The following is a 16,590-nucleotide window of genomic DNA, read 5'->3' on the forward strand; positions in this document are numbered from 1 at the left end:
ACAGGAATTCAAACCTTGAAGTCTATCAGGGTACTAGTTTCCTTGCCACCTTCTCCCTGCCACACTTTCTCCTAGCCTTTATCCCTGAGGGGTGAGAACATGAAGGAGGGGGTCAACCCCATAGATCCCTGAGTGTTTGATCTTGTCTCTACATTGTGTGCCTGTCAAGTGGGAAAGAAAAAACAAGAAGCAGTGATCACTTTAAAGAAAGGCTTTATGTGGTCCATGTATGTGGTCAGGAATGATTCTTGGCAGTTCTGTGGCCTCTAAGCTGGGATCCAGGATTTTTGGGTTGGTGGTTGTCCTGGGTCCCCACACCTGCAGGCTTTATTGTCCTCTCGGGAATGCTTGGCTTTCTAGAGGGTCTACAGAGGAAGGGTGACTTCCAGTGACCCCTCCTCATAAGCATCTCCTGGGGAAGTAGGGTGGGGGCTTACCCCTTCCTAAGATGCTGTGCCCCCCCCCCCCCAACCCGACTTGAACATCTACATACCCCAGAAGCCAACGTCGTCATACACCTCCGTTTCCCTGGTGGAGAGTACAGTTGGGTTAGCAGAGGCAGAGGTCACCCCTGGGCCCATCAACACCCACCCCACCCCCAATCACAGCAGCACTCACAAGGGCAGCAATGCAATTCTGGGCACGTAGCCATCTGCAGAAAGAGCAGGGATGGGTGAATTATTGGTCTGGCAGTGTAGGGCCTGTCTCCCCAGGGCTACCAGCCCAGCTTACTCACACTTGCCCTTGGTATCCCGGCACAGCATCTCTTCCTTGTTGGTGAACTCGATCACCTCCAGGATCTCCCCACGCCGGATCCCCAGGTGCTTCCCACCCCCACGCCGTGTCTTGGCATTGGGGTCAATCATCATCTTTGTCTGAATCACAATCTCCCCCTCAAACTGGGGAGGGGCATGTTAGAGCTTTGGCTGTGCTGATCGCCCCCCGCTCCCCACCCCCCTACACACACACACACACTCCCCCACCAACCCCAGGGGCCTTGGGCAACAGGACTGACCCCAGCCCTCCCAGGGCTCTTGCCACACCTTGAACTTCTTCCGGAATTCCCTCTCAGCTTTCTCAGCCTTCCGGATTTTCTTCAGGGCCTTAGGGTCCACAGGCAGCAACTGCTGTGGCTGAGGAGGCTTTTCTTTCCTGAGTCCCTCAAGGAATTAGGTGCTTATGAGCACCTCAGGGGTCCCCTTCCACAGCTATTCCAGAGCTCGGCCCCTCCCTGCTTTGCCCTGTGGTACCTGAGCTCAGGGTCTTGTGGTGGCTTCCTGGGGGGTTGCTGGATAGATGGCACTTCACCTGGGGGCAGTCAGAACACCATATTAGGACGGACCATTGGCTTGGCCTCTCTTAACCCTGGTCACTTGATCTTGAGTTGAGCCTTCTCTCTGTCAGCTTTCAAGACATTCCCCCTTATTCATGTCATTTTCAACTTGCTGATAAGGAAACAAGGCTCTGGGAGGTAAAGTAACCTGCCTAAGGTCACCCAGATGGTAAGTGGTAGACAGGATTTGTATGCTTTTGAGGCCATTTCCTGTCTGGTGCCTAGAGCAGATTGGGTTGTGGGAATTATGAAATTTGGGTTAAAAATGAGGCAAAAGCATTTCCTGGAGGCAAACTAAGCCTCTAAGAAGGGGCCAATGGATTGCAGTTCTTCGACTGGCCTGGCTAATAATGAGACTGAACTTGTGTGTACTGGCTGTGTAAGTGCAACAAGATACTCCTCAGATCCTCAAGCTTCCCCATCTGTAAAGTGGGCATGACATTGCCTTGGGTAGGGGTCTGTGCAGGTTCAGTGACACACATGTGAAGTGCTTATGTGGAAGCACTTTTTGTTTTCATTCAGTGTTGGTGAAGGCATTAAACCTGTTGCTGGGCTGGAGGTGTGGGCCCGCTAGGCTAGCCTCCTGCTCTCCAGGAGCAGACTTGGAAGAAGGGAGAGAGAAGGGGCCTTTGGAACCCAGAGCACTCAGAGAGGTGTCAGGGACATACCCTGTGTCCAGGCCCAAGTCCTCAGGCACCTCCAACACAACAGATCTATGAGGGACCCTGACACCTTTCTTTTACCCGGTTCAGGGATGGTTTCACTCTACAACCAGGCCCAAGGCAAGCTCCCTCGCTCCCTCGCTCCCTCTCGCTCCTGTGTAATACACTGCCAAGTCCTCTTGCCGCTTTTTACCCTACTCTTCCACTCTCACCATCCTGGGCCACCGCTCTGCCCTGGCTACATCATGTTCACTGGCTCTTGGCCTCTATGCTGGCTTCACTATGCTGTGCTGCCCATCAGGAACTGGTGTGAACTTTCTGAAAGGCCCCTCCTCCTCTCTGCTTGCTCCCCTGCTGTCAGGGAACAGAATGGCAGAAAAGGCCCTTGCAGCAGATAGGTCCCCAGTGCCCAGGCTGGCTGTGTCCAGCCCGCTGCCAACAAACCTTTGCCCTTGGGGCTGGGGCTGCAGTCTGTCAGCTCCACATCATCGTACAGCTCGTAGATCTCCTCTGAGTCCCTGCAGGGGTACCTGAGATAAGGGCCTCTTTCAGGCCCATGACTGGCACCTGTATGTATCCCCTTATTCTCCACACTCACTGCAGGATAGCCTTAGGCTGTCTGGCCTGGAAGTGGATTCCAGCAGAAGAGCAGGTCTTCTGTAGATCTGTGGAAAGAGGAGAGCAGGAAGGAGGCAGGCACGGCCAGGGAGCCTCTGCCCCCTTCCTTTCAGCCTGGGGTGTCCCGACTCACTTGTGACTGCTGCTGAGGGTCTCTGAAAGCTCTGGACATCCTTGAGGCCCGGGGGCAGCGGGGGTTTGGCTGGCGGAGGTCCCAGGCTGCTGACTGGAGGCAGAGGCCTCTGCCGTGGTGGGTGGCCGGGTTTGAGGCCCAGCCTTGACCCTCTACCATGAACGAGAACTCCTGACTTCTGTTGCCTCGCTCCAAACCCTGGGCTGAGTGGGAATCTGGGGCTGGAGCCCGCAACAGCCTTGGGCAGGGAGCTCTCCGAAACAGAGCCAGGCAGTGGGGGCTTTCTAGAGTGATCCCCAAAGAACACTGCCTGCCGGGGCTTCTTGGGCAGAGCATTGGTTTCAGGCTGTGAAAACTTGCGGGGGGTCCCCTGGCCCTCTGATTGTGGAAACTTCCTGGGGTATAAGCTGATCTCGGGCTCTGAGGATGTCCTGGGGAGGCTGTCCAGCTTGGGCTTTGGGGGCTTAGAAAGTGCTTTGAATTCAGACTGCTGGGGTCTCTTGGGAAACACACAGACCTCGGGCTCTGAGGACGTCCTGGGGAGGTTACTCAGCTGAGGTGGTGGGGTCTTTTTTGGAAAGGCACTGAAGTCAGGCTGTGAAAAGTTGGGGTGGGGCTCACTGGTCTCAGGCTTCCAGGGGGGCATCTGAGGCTGCTGGGGCTTTCTGAACTCAGGGTGTGGGGGCTTCTTTGGGAAGTTACTGAACTCGGGCTGTGAGGCCTTCAGGATAGCCTCATTGGACTCAGGCTGCCAGGACTTTCTGGGGAATGTAGTGAATTTGGGTTCTGTGGGAGGCCTGGTGGGGTTGCTGAGGTCAGGCTGCTGGGGCTTCTGGGCAAGTGCACTGGGCTCCAGCTGTAAGGCCTTGTGAGGGGCCTCACTGACCTCAGGCTGCAGGGGCTTCCTGGGGAGCACAGTGGCCTCCAGTGGTGGGAACTTCTTGTAGAGTTCACTGAACTCAGGTTTGGAGGGCTTCTTGGGCAGATCAGTGAACCTGGGCTGTGGGGGCTTCCTGGGCAGATCAGTGAACTCGGGCTGTGGGGGCTTCCTGGGCAGATCAGTGAACTCGGGCTGTGGGGGCTTCCTGGGCAGATCAGTGAACTCGGGCTGTGGAAACTTTTTGGGGAGTTTCTTGAACTCAGGCTTTGGAGATTTTGGGGGGAGTTCACTGGGCTCAGGCTGAGCGGCCTGGAACTTTGCTTGAAGGCTCCGGAAGTCCTGATGGCTCCCCTAGAGGACACAGTCAGTCAGGGTCTGGTACACACAGGAGTTGTGTAAAGAACCAACATGGAGAAACATGGACATGGTCACAGACACACACACACCCCTTCCTTGTTCTTTTACCCCCATGTCTCCAGTTCCTTCTGTTTTAATTGCAAATTACATCCGGAATCCAACCACTTCTCACTGTCTGCAGCACTGTCACCCATTAGATGCACCTTCCCAGTGCCTCCTCCCTAGACTCCTGCCCACCCTCCATCTCTGATTAGTACCCCCACAGCAGCCAGAGGGAGCCTGTTAACCCTGAGTCTCCAACCTGCACGATTTTTCTTTTACTACCTGCCACCATGTATCATCATATTTATGTCACTTAGATTTATTTTTTCCTTTTTCTTTCGTTTTTTGTACTTCTATTGCTTTTTAAATGCAGTGACTTGGCTCATTTTGTGGCTGTCCTCCCAGTGCCTAGCACACAGTAGGTGCTCAGTAAATATTTGTTGAAATAAAGAACATAGAGGCCACAAAGTCTGGCATATACTCAGCCACATCCAATCTGATGGTCACAGACTCACATAGATAGATGCAGAGATACTTGGGAACCTGGAGGCAAATGTGGTGCAGGGTTTCTCAGTCCCAGATGCCCATAGTGATGGCCGGGGACACTCAGTCAATAATGCCCATGAGAAATGGTAGGCAGACCCCCTCCCCACCCCCAAGCACAAGCACGGTCAGGCACTGTCATCTATGGCACACACAGTCTGTCCTAGGTATAGTGCTGATCACCCATACCATTGGTTATACACAGACAGATGCACAAACTAGGCCAGGCCTGCTCTAATGACAAGTCCCACAGAGGCGGCCCTGCCACAGGCTCCCCGAAACCTGGAATCACCTGGGGTTAAGGAGATTGGGGGAAGGAAGGGAAGGTCAGAAAAGCATGGCCTCTCCCCCTGGTTGTTTCACTTTACTATTCAGAGAATGTGAGAAAAGGCCACTACTCTGGCTTGAAATGCCTCTGTGAAAGGCCTCTACCTGGTGAGTTGGAGCAAGGGCTCCCAGGTGACCCACAGGGCCAGGTCACACCTTGGGTGACTGGGTGGGGGCAAGCAGCGGGTGCCTGACCCACTTTGTCACCCACTGGAAACCCCTGTGCTCACCCTGGGTGTGCTCACCCTACCTCTCCATTACCAGGTTGCTGTTCATGCCGACCCGAAGGGAAGGGAATTGTCTGAGCAGTCCCACTAGTCCTCCTATAATTGTAGTCACAGCCTGGGCCCCTTGGAGCTTGGACTGTGTCCTGGCTGCTTCATATCTCTGGGCCTTGGTGCTGGTCATAACTGTTTCCCAGGTGGCTTTTCTCTGCCACTGTACTCCTGGAATATGCCCCCCAATTCTCACCCGTGGCACCCCTTGCCTCCAACCAGTGGGGGCTCTCCCAGGGCTTGGGGACTCACTTACCATGGCGGCAGGCAGGTGATGGGTTACGGTGAGAGTGGGAACTGAACTGGGGCTGTTGCTTTCAGGAAGTGACTGTGGCTTTTGCTCCACAGGCCCCATAGGTGGAGAGGGCAGAGGAGGAAGGAAAGGAGGCGGGGACAGCCGGGCTTGTCTCCAGACCCTTCCTCTCCAGCACTTCTTGAGTTCCTGACCTGCCTGCTACTGTCTCTGCACTTCATGCATTGGAGGTCAGCACATTCACAACACAGTCACCAGTTTCTTGGCTCTCTGCAGTGTCTCTCCCCCTCAGTCCCACCACATGCCCTGCTAATTGGTGCCAGACCTCCTGCCAGCAGAGACAGGCGAAGGCCAATTTCAGCCAGAGCCTCCAGAAGGGGAGTTCTCAGTGAAGAGGGGGCACAGTCTGCTCTGGGCGGGAGACCAAGGAGTCCAGTGAGTGTGATGGGTGAGGACTTTTTTTTTTTTTTTAAATATATTTTATTGATTTTTTACAGAGAGGAAGAGAGAGGGACAGAGAGTTAGAAACATCGATGAGAGAGAAACATCGATCAGCTGCCTCTTGCACACCCCCTACTGGGGATGTGCCCGCAACCAAGGCACATGCCCTTGACTGGAATCGAACCTGGGACCCTTGAGTCTGCAGGCCGACACTCTATCCACTGAGCCAAACAGGTTTCGGCGGGTGAGGACTTTTTAAAATATATATATATTATTGATTTTTTTAGAGAGGAAGGGAGAGGGATAGAGAGTTAGAAACATTGATGAGAGAGAAACATCGATCAGTTGCCTCCTGCACACCTCCTATTGAGGATGTGCCCGCAACCAAGGTACATGCCCTTGACTGGAATCAAACCTGGGACCTTTCAGTCCGCGGGCCGATGCTCTATCCATTGAGCCAAACCAGTTTTGGCATGAGGCCTTTTTAAAATATATATATATATATATTTAGCCCTAACAGGTTTGGCTCAGTGGATAGAGCGTCGGCCTGTGAACTAAAGGGTCCCAGGTTCGATTCCTGTTAAGGGCATGTACCTTGGTTGCGGGCACATCCCCGGTGAGAGGTGTGTAGGTGGCAGCTGATTGATGTTTCTCTCTCATCGATGTTTCTAACTCTCTATCCCTCTCCCTTCCTCTCTGTAAAAGATCAATAAAATATCTTTTTAAAAAGTAAATAATATTTTTATTGATTTCAGAGAGGAAGGGAGAGAGAAAGAAACATCAATGATGAGAGAGAATCATTAATCGGTTGCCTCCTGCATGCCCCCTACTGGGGATCAAGCCCACAACCAAGGCATGTGCCCTTGACAGGAATCGAACCCAGAACCCCTCTATCCACTGAGCCAAATCAGCTAGGGCAGGTGAAGCCTTTTTGCTCATTACCTCACCTGCCTTCCTCATGTTAAGACTTCTCTGTGGTCCAATTCCCAGTTTTGAGCAAGACTTCCTTGTTGCAGGGGCACATGTTACATGGGGCCATGGATGGCCCACTGAGATGGCAGATTTGAAGGTGGGTAGTAGTATCCAAGGCTTTGGCCCTGGGGAGGGAGTCTGAGGACACCCCAGGTTCCCAGTGGACAGAGGATGGGAAGAAAATCAAGACAGCTTGGAGGCCAAGGAAGATGGTGGTGGGCAAGACCAGTGCAGTTAGGATGGGGGGCCCAGCCAGATAAGGTCCCCTGGAGGTCAGTTCATTGGGAGAGTGCAGAGCCCTGGTTCTGTTTGGCCATGCATTGGGGTTGTTTGAGGAATTCACAAAGACATAAAAGCACCCAGAAATTGACATAATTGGTTTGGGTGTGGCCACACCTAGACACTTGCTGAGTGATTCTAATGTGCAGCTAATTGAGAAACACCGGTGCCCATCAGTCACCTGCCCATCTGTCCCCATTATTAAAATGCAGGGTCTGTCTGCTTCCAGTCAGTGGTGAGGCCTCAGTATCCGCAACATCCCAGGTAAGGCCCATGCTGCTAGTTTACAGATCACACCTGGCAGGTGATCCTAGACATTTCCAAAGGATCCAGAAAGATTTAGTTGAGACAGGGAAGGAGGCTCTTTCTGTCTTGAGGACTTGCATTCCCAGCCGGAGCCCTTCTTTTGCCTGCCCTGCCATGAAGGCCACAGGCAGCACATCTGGAAATGACTGCCTGTTTGTATGTCTGCTTTAAGAGTACAGCCTGAGGATTCTGGAACTTGGTCTGTGAATCCCTGTCTCTGCACAGGGACATGCATTCTTAGTCACATTTCCAGATGTGGGTCCCCCTCTGAACAGGGGTCACAGGAAGCCAGGGATGATGAGATTTGGGTGCTCTCTGGGTCTCCAGGACCAGCCACCACCTCACAGGTTTGGTGAGAGAGGGAAAGGATGAATGAAAGAACAGGGATGACTGGCTGAGAGCATATAAGGTAAGCTGAAGAATTTAATGAGTGACAGCCAGTGACTCCCCAGGCTCCGGGAAGACTCCTGGGTGTGTGGACACTTTCAGCACAGAATTCTAGAGGGTCCCTCCCTGGCTGAGTCCCTGTGGGGAGAGCCCACAGGCCCCTGGCACAGTCCCCAGAGGGCACATGACCCCCAGTCCTCTTTGTATGTTTGGCACTTTCTGGAGGCACGAAGCCTTGAACATGGACCTGCAGCTACAGTTGGAGCTGGGGAGCCAAAAGCCAGAAGTGAGCCTGATCCAGCGTCTGCCTTGGGAAATTGGTGTTGGTGGGGGTTCGTCAGGCAAGTGTGAGGGCCAGGGAGGTGAGCTGGGGTTCTGAGCGTGCATGGGGAATCGAAGCTGGTGCACCCAGTTCTTGTGCAAGAGCCAGGAGCAGTGTACCTGCCTTCCCTAATGTGGGTGGGTGGTGGGTGGTGGGTGGTTGAGGGTTGGCAGCTGGTGCAGCCACCTAGAGCAGTGGTCGGCAAACTGCGGCTCGCGAGCCACATGCGGCTCTTTGGCTCCTTGAGTATGGCTCTTCCACAAAATACCACGTGCGGGCATGCACGTACAGCGCGATTGAAACTTCGTGGCCCATGCGCAGAAGTCGATTTTCGGCTCTCAAAAGAAATTTCAATCGTTGTACTGTTGATATTTGGCTCTGCTGACTAATGAGTTTGCCGACCACTGACCTAGAGGACTGAGCACGTGGGTGGTGGATCCTGAGGCCACAAGGAGTCAGGAGCCCTGGACGGGGGTGCTCAGCCCAGGTCAGGAATCTTACCTCCCCTTTCCCAGCCGAGGGGACATCTACCAGCAACACCAGCAACCGAACTGGTGCTGGACAACTGCCAGGCGGTGGATGGACACTTGGAGTGGCTCAGCCTGTTCAACATGAACCTGCAGTCTCTAGCCCACCTGCCTACGTGGGGGCAGCTGTACAAGGCGAGTGCTGGCCTCCTCATTCTCCCTCAGACTGATACTCCTGGGTGCCGTGCTGGACGTGCCTGGGCCTAAGAGGACAGCTTTCAGGCATCCTGGAGTTGAGGTGGGGTAGGGGGACCTTCTGTGGGGTCATAGGTTAGCCAGGAGGGCAGGGGCTGCAGCAGCCTAGAAGGGACACTGGGAGCAGTGATACTTTTCAAGTGAGCAGACAAAAGATCGTATATGAGTTGGAAGGGATGAGGGAGGAAGTCGGTTTTGGAGTGGTCAGGGTGCCCAGGCCAAGTGCTGACCCGGCTCTCTCAGCCTCAGGGCAGAGTTCCCACTGCCTCCAAAGGGGCAGTAGTAGCTCTGGGCCCTTAGTTCTCATGGGAGGGGTGGCTGCATCTATATGGGTGATGGGCTGGGTATGGTGGGTGTTGGGGGGACTGGACCAAGATATTGGCTCTTGGTCTCTCTGGAAAAGTCCTGACAGACTGGAATTGGGGATGGCTAAATGAGGGACTTGATGGGGAAGGAAAGCTAGGGGGGCTGGTACCCGGGGGTCCTGGGGAACCAGAATCACTAAGTCCTGTCCCTGGAGATACGGGAAAGCCTGGGACTAGGGCTTTGGGAATGTGGACCCTGCTGCCTGGTGGTAACTGTGCCCAGCTCCAAGGAGGGTGCAGAATCAGCGAGTGACTTGAAACTGGGCCTGGCTAGAGAGTCAGTGAGCTTACCCACCCACCCACCTTCACCTTCTCTATCTGTAAAATGGGCCTCTTGACCCTGCCCCACCTCCTCCCCAGGCTCTTGCAAAGGTTGAGGTAGCCATGGGCTTGGCGGCTGGAGATGTGAATCACTTGCAAACATTTCCCAAGTCCCCACCCCCTCTCCTCAGTCCCTCTATGAATCCTCACGAGGGAACCAGGGATGAGCATCAAGGCACTCATAAGACTAAACAAGTGAGATGTAGGGAAGCTGAGGGCCACACAGTCATGGCTATAAGGCTTCTAGCTGAGAAGGGGGAGCTCAGAGGGCCCTGGAGCCGCTTCCCTGACTCCATCTAACTCCACAGCTGGTGATGAATAACAACCATCTCAGCAGGGGACTGCAGGTGTTCACTCATGTGCTTGCTCACAGGCAGTCTGTATTCAGGGAGGAGAAGGGAGAAGATGGTCTGTGTGGCCCTGGGAGGGAATGGGAAGGTTCACGATGGGAGCCTTGTGAGCTACTAGAACAGGATCTTCATCTACAGAACTATAGGGAGCCAATGAAGGGTATAGGAAGGGGAGAGGCACAATCAGAAGAGACCCGTTTTCAGGGGTATTCAGACAGGGGGTGGGGGGTGGAGAGAAGGGCAGGAGGAATTGCTTCTGGTCCCCAGGAAGGGTAGAGGGCAGAGTACCATGGGGCTGGAAGGTAGTAGAACCAGCCTGAGTGGTGGCTGCCAATAACACCTGGGACTTGGCCCACAGAATTCAGTGACAGCAGGGCCGAGACAGCAGTGTGGCACCAAAATTCCAACCCTGGCCCAGGCCTGACTTCCCATGAAGGAAGGGAAACAGGACCAGGATGGGGAGGGATAAGGAGGGAAGGGAACCCAGGCTCTCCAGGGCTGACCTTGACCCACTCTTCTTCTTAGGGCTGGGGCAGGGGGAAAACCCAGGACAAGGATGAGGCCTGAGTCCTAGCCTGCAATAGAATGCCCAGCTCTGTGAGCTCTGGCACTGCCCTCTATCCTGTCACCTCCCTGTGGATTATTGGCCTAAGGACCTGGAGGGCTCTAGCTGGGCCAACCTCAGCACTTTCTCAGGACCAGCCTCCCTGCCGGTCCTCTCCACTGACTCCCAAGACAATAAACAAACAAACCCGGAAATTTCGATCCCATCCGGTTTCCGGAAGTGACAGGACAGCAGGCAGTGGCAGTACGGAGCTGAAAGCTGGTCCCAGGGTTGAGGTAACAGGGAAGGTGGGATATAAGTGGGTCGTGCATGAGAGGAGGCCTGCCCTTCTCAAGATGGGGGGGTGCCCAAGACTGCTGGACAGGCTGCTGTGCATCAGAGGGCAAGCGACCCAGACAGCATAGGCCAGTTCATTGCGCCTCTTTTATTTCCTCTCCCAATCCATGTCAGGCCCCACTAAAATTACAAAACTACCCACATCTCATGACCCACTCTTTACTCAGCATTCAGAGCAAGACAACTGCACGTTCCCCCTCTTAGAGCAGCGAGCAAACGGGGCCAGGTCTGGGTAGGGCAGAGGAGGAAATGGCTGAGCCTCAGCTCTGCCCCTCGCCGCTGGGGCCTCCACTCTCCCCACCCTGGTGCTCCCCGACCTTACCCACCGGGCAATCGGGGCGTGGCTGCCCGGGGGCAATGGAGCGGTGGTCCTCCAGGTGAAGGGTCATGGTGGGCCGCGAGGCTGTGGAGAAGGTGCACTGCATGCACGAGTAGCGACCACGCGTGTGCTCCCACAAAATGCGGCTTGAGGCCGCGTGCCCTGCGGGCAGGCGGGACCCTGTCAGTCCCGACCCCAGCCCAGAGGTCTGGTCCATCACCGAGGACGGTGGTCATGGGCGAGGGCGTTTCAGACATTTATCCATTCCCCGCGGCTCGCGGGTACCGAGGGTCTGTCCTGCCTGATCCATTTCCCCCGGGTGTGTGCCCCCTGAAATTGGGGGTACTGAGCTTGACTTCTGTGTGTCCCCCATTCCCATGCCCGGAATCCCCGCAGAGCGCGAGCTTTACACGGTAACGCCGGTGCAGATGAAGGCGCGTGGGCCAGTAATTTTAAAGGCAAAATCCTGTATTTCGGGGCTGGCACTGCTGCCTCCTAGCATCTCCTGGGCCTGGGAGGATGCAGGACAGAAACCCCCTCCATCCCGCCCTGGTGGTCACCTGCACGCACCTGAGGGCGCGTCGGAGCCGCCCTGGGGTCTTCGAGGACTGCCACCGGCACCTGCGGTAAACAGGCGGGTCAAGGTCATAAATCGAGCAAACCCAGCCCACCCTCCTGGCGGCCCCGCCACCACACTCACCTTGGCTCTTTTTCCAGACAGCAGCGCTGGAGGCCGGCAGCCCAGGAGTGGCAGCCAGGAAGGGACGCAGGCGCGCGGGGTTTAGGCCAAAGGACGCGGGGTTCAAGTAGGGCAGAAAGGGCCCGGTGGGGGCAGGGGCGGGGGTCGTGTGGGGCTCGAGTAGCGGGTACTGCAAGCCCAGCGCAGGGTCAGACTCCGTGGGGCGCTCGAGCGTGGATGGCTCCTTGTCGAGGGCAGGAGCTGGCGGCGGGGCTGGGCTCTGCGCATGCTCAGCGCAAACATGCAGATGCTTGAAGAGGGAGCGGTGCGTGCGGAAGCGCAAGAGGCAGTTCTCACACCTGAGGACGAACACAGGACTGGGCTGGGTCTCCTGGGGGACCAAGAAGGGGCCTATCGAGGGCGTGGTAAGGGGGCCGACCCAAATCACAGATTCCCCATCTGCGGGGTAGGAGCTTGTCCTCAGTGCCCCCTACTCTGACCGCGACCCTTGCGGACCCCTCCAGGTCCGAGCCCTGGGAAAACGAAGAGGTCTCAATCTTGACTTAGGTGATCAGCTTTCCTCTTAGAAGGTAAGGAGAGACTGGGAGGAACCACACCCACATGAGCCCCACCCCTCCCGGGACTTGCTCCAGGTACCAGTCTCTCTTGGAAAGGTCACGAGGCCACACCCACTTTCAGACCCAGGCCCCTCCCCATTCACCCCCTGACTGGGAAGTAGAAAGGCTTGAACCCCAGGTATTGGCTACCACACCAGGAGCAGGAGCTGCCTAGGGCCTGGTCACCAAGGACCAAAGGAGGTTGGGGTGGTCAGGGTCTCACTTGAAGTAGCGATTGGGTTTGTAGTGCAGCTTGCCGTGTGCCACCAGGTCCTGCATGCTGGGGAAGGTCTCGGTGCAGTTCAGGGCGGAACAGCGGAAGAGCTTGCCTGGCAAGGCAGGGGTGGAGGACAGAGGAGTGGAGTGGGGTGGCCAAGGGTCAGCCTGGGAACTCTGCCTGCCTCCCACCACCTACTCTGACCCTACCTTCCAGAGACTGTGTGGGTGGGCAGTGGGTACGCAGATGCTGTGCCAAGTCACGAACGCTTGGGAAACTGAGGCAGCAGCCAAGGCTGGAGCAGGGTATCTGCTTTCCTGTAGGATGTACACAGCAAGGTCACCCATCCCTCCCCTCCCCCATGCTGTCCAGGGCTCTGCCCAGAGAGGCATGCATATACCAGGCAGGTGTTACCCTATGGTTTCCTACTGGGGTCTTTACCATCTACCGCCTCCATTGGACTGAGCTGCCAGAGGGCAGGGGCTGAGTTGACCTGGCTCATCACAGCAGCCACAGCCTGGCACACACTCAGTGATATCACCAAGTATGGAAATACTCTGTTTCCCTCACTCCTGTTGTTCCAGGGCCTGTGACCCCATATTAGGCCCTATCACAGGTCACCTGGTGGTGGGCGTCGCCTGGGAGGCCGCAGGTCCTCACTGGTCCCAGAGACTGTGCTGGTTGGGCCAAGGCTAGGTCCAGGGCCAGGCTGGCCAGTGTCTGGGGCTGAGGAGGCACCCTGCTGGGCCCCTCCAGACCCTCCACGATCCCACAATGGGGGTGTGGCTGTCTGGTCAGGACCTGACTCCTCCCCCATGGAGAAGGAGGTGGCTGCAGCAGCCACACCTGGGGACACTTCCTTGTCAGTCTCACTGGAGCTGGGCTCTGCATTGATCAGCATGTCCGGGCTGGGCACAGAGGGTTCCTCCTCCTGGTGGAAAAAAAAAGTGGGGAGAACCCCTCTGGGCCCAGGGTCGGCTGGGGCCAGCCAGGGGAACCCTCCCTCCCCACAAAGACCGTTGTGCATTCCTGAAGCAGCGAATGCTCCCGAGACAAGAGCCAGTCAGCTCCATCCTAAGGAGTTACCACAAGGGAGGGCAGGGAGCTAGCTGGGAAGTGTTCCAAAAGCAGAAGTGGACATCTGTCAGGAATTGCTCAAATAAAGCAGCATGCCCTCCTCCCCAACTTAGGAAGATGGGAGGCCCCCTACGTGGCCTAGAGGGAGTAGGCGGGACAAAGGCTATGAAGGCGAGGCTCTGAACAGAGTGGAGTTAGGAAGATGCTGGTGAGGCCGGACGTGGCCACGTGGATTGTTTGAGGACGTAGATATAAATATATACACACACACCCTCCGCACTGGAGCTGTGCAGGTGAACTTGGAGGTGTTGGGGGCCGGTAGCATAAAGACCGGGGCGGAGCCCGAGCTCAGTGGGGGTGGCCCAGTCGAAACCAGGTCCGGAAGTAGAGGGTAGGGTGATAGCCAAATGACTAGTGACAGGGAGAGAACCCGGATGTGGGGGCGGGGTTGGCCGGAGGGTGTGTGCGCGACAGGACCACTCCCCTCCAGTCCCCGCTGCTCGCCGCACCCGCGTCTCCGGCGCCGCGCTCACCATCCTTGGCCCGGCTAGGCCTTTTGTTCCCGCAGCTCCTGCGGCTCCGGCTGAGGCTGCGGCGACTCCCTGGGCGGCCGCGAGCTCACGCTAACGTCGGCGCCATTATCCGCCTCCCAGCTCTCGCGAGAGCATGGGCGGGACCTGGGCAGGGCGCTCCGTGAAGGGGCGGGGCCTGCGATCTGGGTCCTCTCGGACCACAGAACAGCCCCGGAGCGGATTTGCAAACTGAGGGCAATGTTAACGGTCAGTGCGCTGAGATCCAGGATTCAAACCTTTCCTGGCCTGTGTACTCGTCTGTAAAATGGGTATCTCCATCCCATTCCGTATCATCACCAGCCCTCGAATGGCGATAAACAACGCTTCTCCTTTTTGAAGAGGTTGTGTTGACTGGGCACCCTCTTTGAAGGAAGTTGGCAATAGTCGTCAACATTTTTTTAAAATTTTATTTATTGCCCTGGCCGGTGTGCTCAGTTGGTTGAGCGTCGTCCCATGAAAGGTCACACTGGTTTGATTCCGGGTCAGGGCACGTGCCTAGGTTGTAGGTTTGATCCCCCGTGGGGGTGCCTACAGGAGACAAAGTTTCTCTCACATCGATATCTCTCTCTCCCCCTCTCCTTTCCTCTCTATCAAATCAATAAAAACATTTTTAAATTTTTATTGATTGATTTTAGAGGAAGAGAGAGAGAGACATCCACCCGTTGTTCCACCAATCCATGATTCACTGGTTGACCCTTGAATGTGCCCCTAGGATGGAACCCTCAACCTGGAAGTATAGGGTCCATACTCCAACCAACTGAGCTCCCTGGCCAGGGCAGTAGTAAACATTTTCAGTGCACCTAGTTCTGAGGTTGGAGGGGGTCCGTTGTGACAGCTCAGGGTGGGAAGCAAGCTAACGGTCAGGAGAGGTGTGTTTCCAGGAGGATGGCACTGAGTGTAGCAGCACAGACTGAGTCACCTGTCCAACCTACTGTGGGCTGGGCTCTGGGGACTCAGAAACGAGCAGTGCCGACAGACGTCCCTGACCTCAGAAGCCGCTCACATTTTTAAATGGGAAAACAGACAACAACAAATGCAGAAAATGATCTTAGGTTATATTAAGGGCTACCAAAAACAAACAAACAAACAAACAGAAGGATGTGACAGTGATGGGTCAGGGAAGCCTTTCCGTGAGGGGACTTCTGAGCTGTTGCCTGATAGGAAGGAGTGAGCCAGTGGAAGGTCCTGGGGCCAGGGCACGCTGGGAAAAGTGGGTAGGTAGCTGGTACAAATGTCCTGAGATGGGGAGGGACAGACTTGTCTTTTTCAGGGAACAGCGACATCAGTGCGCTCCAGCAGAGTGGAGGCGGGATGTGGAAGACAGGAAGTGAACTTGGCGCAGAGAGGGTCATGCAGGGCTTTGTGAACTGGTTTCTATTCTAGACACTGATGAATTTTCAGCAGGGAGGGGTACACCATCTAATCCCTGCCTGTCCTTTGGGAGATGGGCTACTGGGGGACAGTGAAGTGTTTTTGATATCAGAGCTCTTTAATACATTATTTAACCATTCATGAGGTGTCTGAGTTCAAGGCAAGTGTAGACTGTGTGCAATGTAATCCCATCTGTGTACATAAGATGTACCTGTGTGCTTTTTTTTTTTTTCATTCTCACCCGAGGCCATGTTCACTGACTTTTTTAGAGAGGGGGGGAGGGAGAGAGAGAGAAACATCGATTGGTTGTCTCCCGCACGTGCCCCAACGATGGGGCTGAGGGCTGAACCCGAAACCTAAGTATGTGCCTGGACTGGGAATTGAACCCAAGACCTTTTGGTGTAGTGGATGACTCTCCAACCACCTGACCCACACCGGCACCTGTGTGCTCTTACATACAGAGAATACCATCAGAAGGAGACATTAAAAATTGGGGAGGGGAACAGGGATTTTTGAGGGAGAGAGAGACAGATTTTTCACACCTTTGTGAAGTTTGAATTTAAAAACTTATCTTTTGATTATCTTTAATACAGTTAAAAACTTAAAGAAAACAGGTCATTTTGATGCAGGGTGGAGAGGTGTGTGTGAGCAGGGAAGATTGGTGCAATATGGGGAAGGGTGGGGTGAGGCCTCAGAAAGGACAGGGATCTAAGGAAGGGAAAGGTGGGCCTGAACTTAAGAAGTTTTATTAAAAAAATAAAATAAAAATAAAAGAGTCAACAGGATGTGGGCTGTGTGGGTGGGGTCAAACTGACAGGTTTGCAGATACTGTAACCTAGATGTGAGAAGCTGTCTATTACAATACGTTAACTCCACTCCCTTTTCCATACTCAGCTCCACACCCAAACCTCATTCACCCATCCTATCCAGAAGATGCTACTTCCTACCT

The 16,590-nt window shown here is 55.1% G+C and overlaps 2 protein-coding genes across 3 annotated transcripts; both read right to left on the bottom strand.

Moving 5' to 3' along the window:
* Positions 1–213: 213 nt before the first annotated feature.
* On the bottom strand, positions 214–5,449 carry PRAM1 (PML-RARA regulated adaptor molecule 1). Its single transcript, XM_008151446.3, has 10 exons — positions 5,427–5,449; positions 2,747–3,977; positions 2,594–2,660; positions 2,440–2,513; positions 1,251–1,308; positions 1,044–1,152; positions 737–899; positions 619–652; positions 494–528; positions 214–365 (listed from the first exon to the last, which is right to left on the bottom strand). The coding sequence occupies exons 1-10, from the start codon at positions 5,427–5,429 to the stop codon at positions 328–330; spliced, it is 1,812 nt and encodes a 603-aa protein (XP_008149668.2). The 5' UTR covers positions 5,430–5,449; the 3' UTR covers positions 214–327.
* Positions 5,450–10,895: 5,446 nt separating this feature from the next.
* On the bottom strand, positions 10,896–14,339 carry ZNF414 (zinc finger protein 414). Of its 2 annotated transcripts, none has more exons than XM_054716791.1 (7): positions 14,232–14,339; positions 13,468–13,552; positions 12,831–12,938; positions 12,628–12,733; positions 11,809–12,146; positions 11,679–11,729; positions 10,896–11,270 (listed from the first exon to the last, which is right to left on the bottom strand). In XM_054716791.1, the coding sequence occupies exons 1-7, from the start codon at positions 14,232–14,234 to the stop codon at positions 11,050–11,052; spliced, it is 912 nt and encodes a 303-aa protein (XP_054572766.1). In that variant the 5' UTR covers positions 14,235–14,339; the 3' UTR covers positions 10,896–11,049. The 2 variants fall into 2 exon arrangements, with proteins under 2 accessions (XP_054572766.1, XP_008149771.3); XM_008151549.3 differs by having other exon boundaries at positions 13,243–13,552.
* Positions 14,340–16,590: the final 2,251 nt, after the last annotated feature.

Source organism: Eptesicus fuscus, chromosome 6, assembly GCF_027574615.1.
Source record: "Eptesicus fuscus isolate TK198812 chromosome 6, DD_ASM_mEF_20220401, whole genome shotgun sequence".
Lineage (NCBI taxonomy): Eukaryota > Metazoa > Chordata > Mammalia > Chiroptera > Vespertilionidae > Eptesicus > Eptesicus fuscus.

Bases quoted from the DNA above. Each gene is read 5' to 3' on its own strand.
- PRAM1 (XM_008151446.3), bottom strand. The intron at 2,661-2,746 runs GTGAGTCGGGAC...CTCTTTCCACAG, and splicing joins ACCCTCAGCAGCAGTCACAA to ATCTACAGAAGACCTGCTCT. The intron at 1,309-2,439 runs GTTTGTTGGCAG...GACTGCCCCCAG, and splicing joins CCCCAGCCCCAAGGGCAAAG to GTGAAGTGCCATCTATCCAG.
- ZNF414 (XM_008151549.3), bottom strand. The intron at 12,734-12,830 runs GTAGGGTCAGAG...CTGCCTTGCCAG, and splicing joins ACCCACACAGTCTCTGGAAG to GCAAGCTCTTCCGCTGTTCC. The intron at 11,730-11,808 runs GTGAGTGTGGTG...TGTTTACCGCAG, and splicing joins TGTCTGGAAAAAGAGCCAAG to GTGCCGGTGGCAGTCCTCGA.